The sequence below is a fragment of the Bombyx mori genome, chromosome 24, assembly GCF_030269925.1.
Source record: "Bombyx mori chromosome 24, ASM3026992v2".
In the NCBI taxonomy this organism is placed as follows: Eukaryota; Metazoa; Arthropoda; class Insecta; order Lepidoptera; family Bombycidae; genus Bombyx; species Bombyx mori.
In genome coordinates, this window is record NC_085130.1 from 628,359 (window position 1) to 641,093 (window position 12,735).

A 12,735-nucleotide genomic window follows, 5' to 3' on the forward strand; every position below is an offset into this window, starting at 1 on the left:
GACAGACCCGATTTAAATGTTTATTTTTGGATAAGACTTTCTTTCTCGTCTTGGATTTATAGATCCATAATTATTAAGATTTTTGTCATTTATCATGTTGATATTAACTTGTATTTTTAGAATTTGTTTAGTATTTTTAATTTATTTTGTTGTTACTGTAACTCCAACGGTAGTTAATCAATAGAATGTTTGCTCATATCGTTTATTCGCTTCGCGTTGGAAGCAAAGGATCCCCCTTGGAGGAGGCTCTGACTACTGAGTAACGAAGCAGTAGGTTTTCAAGACCACAATATGTAATATAAAATTCAAAAGGCCGCAAACTTATCCGCGTTATCTAAATATTATTTTGAAGTCGTCGTGGCCTAATGGATAAAACGTCCGGTGCATTCATATATAGCGATGCACCGGTGTTCGAATACCGCAGGCGGGTACCAATTTTTCTAATGAAATACGTACTTAACAATTGTTCACGATTGACTTCCACGGTGAAGGAATAACATCGTGTAATAAAAACCAAACCCGCAAAATTATAATTTGCGTAATTACTGGTGGTAGGACCTCTTGTGAGTCCGCACGGGTAAGTACCACCGCCCCGCCTATTTCTGCCGTGAAGTAGTAATGCGTTTCGGTTTTAAGGGTGGGGCAGCCGTTGTAACTATACTGAGAGACCTTAGAACTTATATCTCAAGGTGTGTGGCGCATTTACGTTGTAGATGTCTATGGGTTCCAGTAACCATTTAACACCAGGTGGGCTGTGAGCTCGTCCACACATCTAGGCAATAAAAAAATAATAATAAAAAAATATTAATACGTGAAGCAATAACTTTGTATCCCTTTTTGCGAAAATTGCGCGGACGGAGGAGCATGAAATTTTCCACACTTATAGAGAATATAGAGAAGAAGTGCACAATGCTAATATTTCTTTTAAATAATGCACAAAAGATACATTAAATCAATAAAAAAAACATTACACATACTACCATTTATTTGACACACACACCCATGCATAACTATTTGAATATTGTCAAACTTTTCTTATTGCTTATAAGTCTGTGGTCAAATTGCAAATAGATTAAATATTTTTTGTCTTTATTAATATTTGTCTAAAGTATATGCATAGTCTTGGCGAAATCTGTGATTATAGAAGTAGTCTTTGACAATATAATCATAATAGTATACAAACTTATAATTTCAATTAATTATAGTCGAATTTCGACTACCGCGGGACCACTAGTAATCGTAATTATCTTAAATGGGAGGGGTAATGAAAATAACACTAACGGAGTGAATATAAAAAGACAAAAAGAGAGATTAATATCCAATCTAGAATGCACTATCTGGGCTAATGTCAAAAAGGCAAAATGGCAATTCATGTCTTACTTAACATGTGGTGCCGTGTACAGTTACAGACAACATCACAACCTGACCACCCACGCTGAGATATTAGGTCGAAACCTCTATAGCATTGGAATAATTGACGATACCTTACCCATCAACCCGATACGCATAACTGCTTTTACTGCAGAAACAAACAGTTTTGTGGTTCCAAATAAGGATCACAGGTGGAGACGTAGGAGTCAAATTGTCAATAAGATGAAAATAGGTTCTCGAAACGAAGGGTTTGAATATCAATTTCTTCTGAGAACTAATAGGCCAGCCAAACTGCCATCAGTGACATCATTTCGCAAAAAAAAAGTAATAGAATGTTATATACCCTGGCAAGAACCCATCATCATCAGCCTATAGCAGTCCACTGCTGAACATAGATCCCTCCAATTGCACGCCACTGAGCTTGATTTACGGCTTTTTTCATCTAGCTTTGACAAGCAGTAATAAATTAATCAGTAAATGTGGTGGTATCTATGAGTCCTTTTAACAAATCAGGCCAAAACTTGAATCCCAATAATCGCAAGAAACCTTGCACGAGCACCGTCGGTCTACCGAGCAATAACATAAAAGTGCTTCTTTATATATAAAATAAATGATTTTCGTTTATACTTTTATCCTCTATAAGTTCTCGAAGCATTTATCCGATTATGGACGAACTTGCTACACTTGTTATTGGCACTCCAACAAAGGCTTCTGTCATGGTACCATCAACGTACGACACGAGGGGTACACGAGAAATTTCATCATACAATAACACAATAAATAGATTCCAGCAGCGCAATGGCAAGACAAGACTCGGTTCCATACTATACTAATATTGTAAAGCTGAAGAGTTTGTTTGTTTGAACGCGCTGATCTCAGGAACTACTGGTCCGATTTGAAAAATTGTTTCAGTGTTAGATAGCCCATTTATTGAGGAAGGCTATAGGCTATATGACATCACGGTAAGACCAATACAAGTGGAGCACCATTAAATAATGTTTCAAAATAGGGGTTTAAATAGCTCCCTAACATTCTATAATTCAAAAATTTTTTCACTTTCTACGTAAATGAAGTGTTGGTAAAATTTAGCGTTATGCCAAAGTAACTATTCCAGGCGGACGGAGTCGCGGGAAAAAGCTAGTTTTCTATAGAGCCGCATGGAACCGGTGAGACAGCCGTTTTCGTGATGATAACGACCAGACCGGGGAGACAAAGGCTGTTTGTTCACTTTAATGTGGGCATCATATCGTTTCACGGCGAATAGGTAAGGCGCCCGGTGTACCGACAGACACAATGCAACGGCGCAATCTCAAAAATAGTATGACCAGACTTTGGGTGACTGAAACTAGAGTGGCCATCTTGGTGTCGCGACACAAGAATTTCCGGAAACGAATTCCTCAATTTAATTTTCTACTTACTATTTTATTCTGAGACGGACTATACCTTAGAATACAAATAACATAAAAGTATGTTTTGATAATTCGTAATTTCTTCAGTACGTCGTATTAAAACTTTACTGCTCTCAGTTTAAGAGACAAATTCGCTTAACACAGAACGACACAGCGCCCGCAATGCGTCGTCGACCGCGTCCCGATTTGTACTGAAATCTGAAATAGTATGAGCTTGTTACTGAAACGATACGTCCAGCAAGGCTTGATCTCTCGTAAGCAATAACATTTTCATCGACCGAGCTCTTGTCTTATTGGATTCAATAAACCAATTAAAGTTGCCACCTCGGTCCGTTACGCTGGGAATTTCGTCTAGTACAGTGTGTACTTTATTTTTCAAGTTTCAGTTATATTTTACTGTCCTTGTAGACAGATAGACGAGTAGCATAGCCGCCTGGCAGTAAGTGGTCACCGTCGGTCATGGACGTCAGCATACCAGAGGTACAGCTAAGCCGCTGTGTCAAAGTATTCGAATACCATACGCTGAAGATAATAAGGAAAATGGTGTCTCCTTAATTTTATAAATGAAGCGTAGCTTGAGATATCACACAAAAACCATTAAACTTGACCTCAGGCAGATAGTAGATTCGTTTGAAACGCAGGTCGATGTTAATTTGCTATTACCGGCATTGAGACCACTTTAAATAGATCCATTGTCTGTAAAACTGTTTACAAACAGACGGCTCACATTAAACTTTACGTGGGTCTTGTTTACGCAAATTATGAAGAAAATTATCAATGTTCCAAGAATTTACAGTTTCTAGTAATGATACCGAAATAACAACCTGCAATGCTGGGCGCAATTGGATTTTCAGATGATTCAATTGATGATAAGTGACTTTGCGGTAAGCATTTTGCTATTGTAGTTTTACTGAAATTATTTTTGTCGAGAACACATCCAAGTACCTCGTGATCTCAACGCTACTGATGATAAACAGCATACGAGATCCAAGAACTAAAAATAAGACAGTAACACTATGTAATAATGACGTCAACTATAGAATTTGTACACAATCACCAATAAAACTAGATGGTTTAACATAAAATAGCACTACATTATTGAAATTTTCCTACTAAAAAATGTATTATAGAAGAATACATTTCTTTTTTCAATAAAAACCATAAAATATTCAATAGAAATTGTTCTAACACAAACAAAACTCGATCTAGAATTTTGTTTCTAAATAAAATTGGTATTATAATTCCGTTCACAGAAAATTTGTATTTATTCTCAAGAGAATTAAAGGTGATAACCGTTTGAAATTCTATTTGAACTTGTAACAATTTGATGTCTGAACGCCTGAAGTTTGAATCTGGAGAGAACACGAAATAAGAAAAAGATGCACGCAAAATCGATAGCGTGCAGAAGGGTCGACTTAGAACTACGGTATAAATAGTTATTAATATTTCTCTATGGACTTTTTTGATAAAACATATAGATTACTGAGTTTATTAGGTGGTTACTAAGCCCTGTAATTACAACAGTTATAATACAGTTTGCCAATCACATTGTAATTATTTGCGAATTGCCTTTCGTTTTTTTTTTTCTTATTTTGTTGGACGAGCTCACAGCCCACCTGGTGTTAAGTGGTTACTGGAGCCCATAGACATCTACAACGTAAATGCGCCACCCACCTTGAGATATAAGTTCTAAGGTCTCAAGTATAGTTACAACATGTTACAACGGCTGCCCCACATTTCATTAGAAAATTGGTACCCGCCTGAGATTCGAACATCGGTGTATGGCAACACGAATGCACTGGACGTCTTATCCATTAGGCCACGACGAATTTAGTGCAACATGGGAAAACTAATGAATATAATACGATATTAAAACTAAAATGATGTGTGAATTTTTATCCTTCTGTAAATGTGACTAGACTGTGACATTTTACAGCTATCTCCTATACTAACTAGCTAGCTAGTGAATAGGTGTTTTCAATGGAGAGCGCTCGAGCGATGAGTTGCTATCGATTGTTCGTCCATAAATTATTCCAGTTAATCGGGACTAGCCAACTTTATTAATACAAATACATAATACGAATCAACAGAACGTTTGAATTTTTTAATTTACTGTCTGTTTTATTTTACTGATCTTGTTGAGTATATCAACGATTTTTGGGTTCCAGTTAAATTATTGATTGAATCTATACGGAATTCAGGTACCTAGCGACGTAAGTACTTAGTAACACTTCGATATTATTACTCAAGGTTCGCAAACTAGTAATGTATTTTTAACATTAAAATGTTGATGTGAAGTTCAACAATTCAATCACTATCAGGTCATAAACCAGTATTGCCTATAGCTGGATATTTTTGTGACGTCACTGAATTTGTCCAAAAAGGAACGATCTGAGCCTCCGAGTACGTTACATACATAATAACATTCAACTCAACGTATTTTATAGCGAATTAATTTCCTATTGATGTGTTTTTTACGGTATTCTGACTGCACGATCGACACTACGTGGAATTCTGTAGAACCTTTTGCAACGTTAAAAATTAAACACGAATGTTCCAATGCTCTCAAAATGTGGGTAATATTATTTTCTATTATAAACCTCATGTGTCCGCTATGATATAATTTCCTCAATAATTTCTTGAATAGCGTTAGAATTTCGTCAAGTTTTTTTTTATTTCAATTCTCACCTGGAGACTGTTTTTAGATAACATCTGTTACTATTTGATACCGTCAGCGCAAAAGTGATCTAAGCTTACCATCGTTAGTGTGGAGGTAATGAAATTTTAGTTAATTTTACACTGCGTCGTAGGCAAAAGTAATGTTCGCGCAAAAATAATGTTTACAACGCCATCTGTTATCTATGGTTGAAACTAGGGATAGGCCAGTTTTGCATCAAAATTTGTTGTTTTAAATCGATTTCAATACATAAGCATGAATATGAAAAATTATAGATTAGACAATTTTTGCGCGGACGGCCTTATTTATAAGTTCTATATTCGTGTAATATAGTTGATATTGAGCACTCACTGGTTGTTGTGTGCGGTGAGTCGGTTGGGGTCGCTGGCGTTGCGGTGCTTCCCGCGGCGGGGCGCGTCACGCTCGCGACAGCTCTCGGCGCGGTTCACGCCGCGACCGCTAGATGTCGTTGTACGCCAACTGTACGCCACAACACACATTCAAAACGTTATCAAACTTTGATAACAATATTAGCTATTGTTGAGGTATTGATAAGGTTGTGTTTTGTGTGGCTTGATATTTGAAATAAAATACGTGTGTTTTGTGTAGCACTTTCCATGACACTGGCAAATACATTTAAAATAATAGAAATATGACAGTAACTGGCCGTATGTAACGCTATGCATGCAAACAGCTATGTAATATCGAATCTGATCGTATAATGTAAAAGAGGGGTTGTTGTAATATGTTTGAATGCAACTATACACACACTAATTTTTTAGTTTACCTCTGGTTTCTTTTTTTTGCGAGTAAGTCTAAAAATATCATTATCATTAATAGACAGTATGTTCCAGTCCAGTTCCAGCACTGTGGTTTAGCAAAAGTTCAATCGTGACCACTTCCATCTAGTGTCGATTAGCAACAACACAGTTATATTTCACTTTAAGCAGATGCAGTCACTAGCCCTTTACATTTGGAATAATTGAGAACGGTTTAACTGTATCAATTAATGTATATTTAATATGTAGTTAATGTAAAACGTATCTTTAGATGCCAATGGAAAATTTCTAGCCAGGAATATGGTAAAATGGCAATATGACGAAGGAAAATTTGGCATCTACACATAACATACAGCTGTTATGTATTCAAAAGAGAGTATCTTTGAAAACCTCTGTAGTTACAGAGCGACAGGACATAGACAGAGCTAATTAATGTGATAACGAAAAATCACTCTTTGACCGTACCTACCTATTGTTGTTATTAGTATTATATAGTAATTACGGAGTTTACTAGAAGAATGTCAGTTTGCAATGAGAGACAGCGACCACAAACAATCAGTCAGGGGTGATCGTATCCACAGTGTGAAGTATATTTACCACCCATATCTCCAATACAACGGAGGCTGATCTCTGGCCGCACCACAACCTGGGCATCAACCATATTCAAGTGTCTATGGACTCCTACACGTCTGTGTGAACGTAGGTAGTTATCAGAGGTACAGTCCAGGCGTTTTCTTTTCAAACATGGGTTGAAGTAGGATATGCTACAGTGAAACAGCGTAGAAACAGGCTTTATCCCAGACTCCAAAAGAAAATGAAAGAGTTTATACAATTAATGTCAGAAGTAAACATACTTGGTTTCCTTGTCAGCATCTTTAGAGTTGACATCGTTACTATCAACGTCGACTTCGGGGGCGGACGGCTCGTCCGTCGAACCCTCCCTTCTTGACTCTCCTGGGGAAATTAAGGTCAATATTATAGAAAATGAATGAAATTAAATTCATAATGCACGGTACGATTACAACAGTTTTACGTCACGTCGTCCATGACCACGAACACTCTACTACATACACAAGCAGCATTCATAAAACGGGCAACATGTTTGTAAAATAGCAACTACGTTAATTCATTAGGTGTCGAAGAATGTCTAACAGATTTCAGAAGAACAAAATTGATAACAGCGCCATCTCTTATTAAGTTATAGAATTATTTTGGTGTTCTTGGAAAATTTACAAATATTTTGGACATGAACAAAAAAACTGATATGTAAATAATCAGAATCAACTTTACAATTGTTTGTTTAGGTGTTCTTATAATATTTCTATCCGCAATCAGTTTACTTGCCGACTTTCCACAACTTCATTAACGATTTAACAATTATAAAAATCAGCAAGACTTGTGTAAATTACTCCTGTATTATTCAATATAATACTCTAATAAACATACATACATATATAAATGTAGGCGTTTGTAACAGCGAAGAAGGTTGTTTCCCTAATATAATAAAGGTCGAACCGATTCCGTAGCAATAATGTATATTAATACACGGACAGAGCCGCACGGGGTCAATGTTAAATTGATAAAGCGCTATCAGCCGGACCGGACCGGGCGGCGGTGACCGCATGCGGAAACCACTTCGTCACACCGACTATACGCGTCATCGACACTTTTCTTTAGACTCAAACAAAAAATTGCATAGATGGGTGGACGAACTCACAACCCACCTGATGTTAAGTGGTTGCCGGAGCCCATAGGCATCTATGACATAAATGCCGCCACTTACCTTGAGATATAAGTTCTAAGGTCTCAGTATAGTTACAACGGCAGCCCCGCCTTTCAAACCGAAACTCATTACTGGTTCACGGCAGCAATAGGTGGGGCGGCGGTACCTACCCGTGCGGACTCACAAGACGTCCTACTACCAGTGTATTCGTACGCTACGCCTTCACGACACGACTATTAAATGTAAATGTCATTTTTACATTGTTGTTGGTTGCATTAAATAAAGATACGTTCTTATAGAGAAGTCCATAGATATAAGTTCGTGAATAATGCCGCTCAAGTTGAAACATGAGTTCGAAGTCTCAATAGTATTGGAATGGCATCAATCTGTCCCTTCAAACCGGAACGCGTTGACTGAGAGGTTCTAACCGCCTCCTGCCACGCGTACAGCTGTCTCGTCTCCGCGACCCAAATTCCGGATCCCACGTCTTCAGCCGGCCACGGCGAGCACAGCATCAACTAGACATTAGCCAGTGTATCTGAACGATTCGGAATGTATCGAGCCGTCGACATAAAACTCATACGAAATTAGCGATGATCTCACGAACCATGTACCCGTCATTGCTGTACACAGTGTATTTATAACGGCGGTATCGATATTATTGTTTTTAATGTTACATTTCCTTGTGAAGCCGGATCACGCCTCGCTCGTGTCCACGGCTGAAAGAACCACGCTGACGTTTGGAAACTACTTGCGCGCTGTTTTATGGCGCTATAACAGAATTCTTCCCAGGAATACCAACAACAGCCGTTATGTACAAAATTTAATGTCAATAGGACAGATGACACGGACTCGTTACTAAGATTATTTATTACTAGCTTTTGCCCGCGACTTGGTCCGCGTGAAATAGTTCACAAATAATGCTTTATTTTAGAATAAAATTTGGTTAGCATAAAAAACGTTATAGTGAGCCAACTTTAACATAGAGAAATATTATTATGCTGTCACAGACTTTTTTTTAGATCATTTAAAGGGGAACAATTCTGTCATACATTATTTTAGTGTAACTTTAACCGTTTCTGCAGCGCACGCAGCGGAAGCTCTCAAAAGGTTAAAATAACCCCGATTTTGAAACATTCTTTATCGGTGTTCCGCTTGTATTGGTCTTAGCGTGATGTTATATAGCCTATAGCCTTCCTCGATAAATGGACTATGTAACACTGAAAGAATTTTTAGTTCCAGAGATTAGCGCGTTCAAACAAACAAACACTGCAGCTTTATAATATTAGTATAGAAGTATAGATTCATTTTAATTTATTTAAACCAAAAATTAAATAGTTTTGTTCGTTAACGTTGAATATACATTATGACATGAAACACTTATATATAGACAGGGAAAACTAAAAACATTTATAATTACATGTTGACCTCGCAACGGCTTTTTTCCTGTGCATTTCTGTGCTCTAAGCACTGCTGTGTGTGTTTCAATAAACTGGAGACTGTCGCTAAAACACAGCTACCATCTCCAAAGCTATGATCAGTTATGCGCTAAATACCAGGTCGATCTTGACGACATGTACATGTTGTAAATTCAAATAAAATGAAAAATTCGGTTGTGCAAAAATTAGCAGCTAATCTAACATTGTTGCCTTCAAAACATTTTTCGTCATAATGAGTATGTACATAACGAACCTACTGCGTAATCGCTACACTGTCGCTACATCTCGGAACCCGTATATTATTAACTGCACAAAGCAGAGACATTATTCAACTAATCATTGACATTTATCAAAGAAACATTACGTGTGACTGGATAATTATTTTTCAATTGTTTTTTTATTAGCGGGTGATTCGCAGCCCACTTGACGTGAAACATGAAGACTCTACCAAATCAATATTCCCAGCCTGCGGCATCCACATGTGGCGTGTTATCTTTGGACTCCGATAACGGCTTGCCATCAGGTGTATCGTCTGCTCTTATACGCAAATAAAGAACAACAGTTCTGGGTTTACGAAGAAGTAAGTGCTCATGGCCGCTAATAACGTTAATGCCGAGTTCACAGTTCGAGTCGTTGCCTACTACTAAGGCCCTGTTTAAGGCTCCCCGCGCACTAGGCAGCCTGGCTGCGGCAACCGAAATATTTAAGCAGCCAATTATAGAAACCAATCGTCGCCCATTTATGATTCTTTCGTCGAACGATTTGGGACTTTATCTTGTAAAACAACGCAAAGCAAAGAAAAGACACTGGATTCATCCGCTTTTTCTAGAACGGCACACAAAAGGCTTATTCTATAACTATTTTAAAGATGTTCATACATACCCAGACCGGTTCTTTTAAATACAAGAGATTGAACAAGCATGCTGTGTCAAATAACTAACATTTGACAAAACGAATATGCATTGGCTGCTACAGCAAGTGCGCGGGGACTGACAGCAGCCACACAGGCGCGTTGTATTGGCTGCCGCAGCCAAGAGTTCCGGTCTACGTATGTGCGTGGGCTCCCATACACCGCCATATAATCGTCTGGCTGCCGCAACCTGGTTGCCGCAGCCAGGCTTCCTAGTGCGCGGGGAGGCTAAGGTCATTCAGGATATTTTTATATCGAGCCGAGCTCAAATCCTAAAGGCAGATACAAATTGTTCGGTAAACACGTACCTAACTAACGATTTCCATGTTGAGAGAATATCATCGAATCTATTTTTTTTTTCCAAATAATATAACCAGCTCACTTAAAATTTAACTTAATACCATAATTTAGCTTAATTGTAACAAAACAGTATTTTTATTATTCAAATGCAAGTTTTTTTTTGGGAGTCGAACTGACTAAAACCTCCTGTCGCTTAACAACCGACGTCCGAACCTCGCATGAGACAGAACTCATGAAAAGGCAAAGGGGAGAGAGTGAAGCGTTTAGTGCTGAGCACATCTCTCCCATCACCCTCCACCTCGGAACGTCGGACCGGCGGTCGTTGATTCAAATGCAGGTAGGTGAACATAAACTAATATGAACATCATTGAAGTCGTGTCCAAAATGAAAGCTAAACATTTAGCGAACGTAATTTTACAATCACGCATTCATCACTCGAGCGACAATCGACGAAGGCTAATCCTAATTTAGTACGGGAATCGAACCCCGACAATGCGGCCCGGTGACTCAACGAGGATACCCATCTATAAATAAGTACTTCCGGCGCGCGCGTGCTACTGAGCGTCTCCGAGTCTTCACAAGGACTCGTTTATAGTTTGCGCGGTCATACTCGCTCTGGGTCGACGGACATTTCAGTTTTCACTAGATTTTTAAATGAAAATAAATCTTCAAGCTATTCTTGCTACTTCCTTAACTTTCTCCATGCGACTCCTTCATCTATCTCTGTTTATTAGCCAATTTCCATTACTCCATTTTACTGGTGGTAGGACCTCTTGTGAGTCCGCACGCTCTTGTGAGTAGCACCACCATCCTGCCTATTTCTGCCGTGAAGCAATAACGCGTTTCGGTTTGAAGGGTGGAGCAGCCGTTGTAACTGTACTCGAGACCTTAGAACTTATATCTCAAGGTGGGTGGCGCATTTACGTCGTAGATGTCTATGGGCTCCATTAACCATTTAACACCAGGTGGGTTGTGAGCTCGTCCACCCATCTAAGCAAAAATTTTTTTTTTTTAAATCTGTAGTTATTAGTAGCATCTGTTGTGAGCTCCAACTAATTGCGTGTGCGATCGGAGTCTCAATTGTGTAGTCTAACCGCCATTAAGAGCGGAAGGCAACTACTACGCACCAAGAATAGGCAGCGTGTTACCTATTGGCGCGGACGCACGACACGACCATACTACCGTTTAACATAACCATCCTAATTATAATAGTTTCCCATCCAGTATTCATACAAGAATCCTTGGACAGTGTTACCAACTCTGGCGGTTCCCTACGCGCCCCGCTGCCAGCCACGCACCAATATTAGCGGATGACGAACAAAAAACAATGTACCTACCGTCTTACGTATGATTAATGAATTCTACGTTGGATTGGCAGGAGGCCAGCCGACTTGTAACCGTGTTTGTAAACTCGAGCTGTAATGCGATGTTGTTTTAATGTTTTCTCGTTACGAGAAAACATGTACATAGTTACGCGTATGTATTATAGCTACTTCTGAAAGTTAATCTATATATTATTATATAAAAATGAATTGCTGTTCGTTAGTCTCGCTAAAACTCGAGAACGGCTGGACCGATTTGGTTAATTTTGGTCTTGAATTATTTGTGGAAGTCCAGAGAAGGTCTAAAAGGTAGATTAATGTGAAAATGCTTGGAATTAAATAAAAATAACAATTTGGTTTTTTCTTTGATGTGTCCCCTCGTCGAACGGATTCCTTTTGCTTGTTTTAAGTTTATTTTATACAAAAGTTTAGGTATTTTATTTATCGATTTAGGCACTACGAAGTCTGCCGGGTCAGCTAGTTTATAATGGTTATAGCTCACGGGCATCGGCAATGCGAGGGGCGCAATCGAAGAAGTTAAGGCCATAGTTTGAAGGTAAAAACATAAAGCAATATGGTCGATCGCTAGACGTGAGCCGGTGACCGTTCTAGGAATGCGGTCCAGCCTTCATCACACTCCGACACGGATTAGCGAAGGGGCACAGTCGCCATTGCAGCGATCTAATCTAACGAAACAATACTACTAATATGTCACTGAACTTGTTCAAAATAAACCTTATCACTTGTTAATTCCGCCAAATCTATACTAATATTATAAAGCTGAAGAGTTTGTTTGTTTGAACGC

General features: G+C 38.6%; 1 protein-coding gene across 6 annotated transcripts in view; it reads right to left on the reverse strand.

Moving 5' to 3' along the window:
• The window catches only part of LOC101742925 (rho guanine nucleotide exchange factor 11), a 167,082-nt gene that overhangs the window by 23,733 nt on the left and 130,614 nt on the right, over nucleotides 1-12,735 (reverse strand). For all 6 annotated transcript variants that reach the window (XM_062675585.1, XM_062675586.1, XM_062675589.1 and 3 more), the window contains 2 exons: nucleotides 7,091-7,190; nucleotides 5,809-5,937 (listed from right to left, as the gene is read on the reverse strand). In XM_062675585.1, the coding sequence (XP_062531569.1) occupies nucleotides 5,809-5,937; nucleotides 7,091-7,190 (229 nt within the window). The remainder of the gene's footprint in view (nucleotides 1-5,808; nucleotides 5,938-7,090; nucleotides 7,191-12,735) is intronic.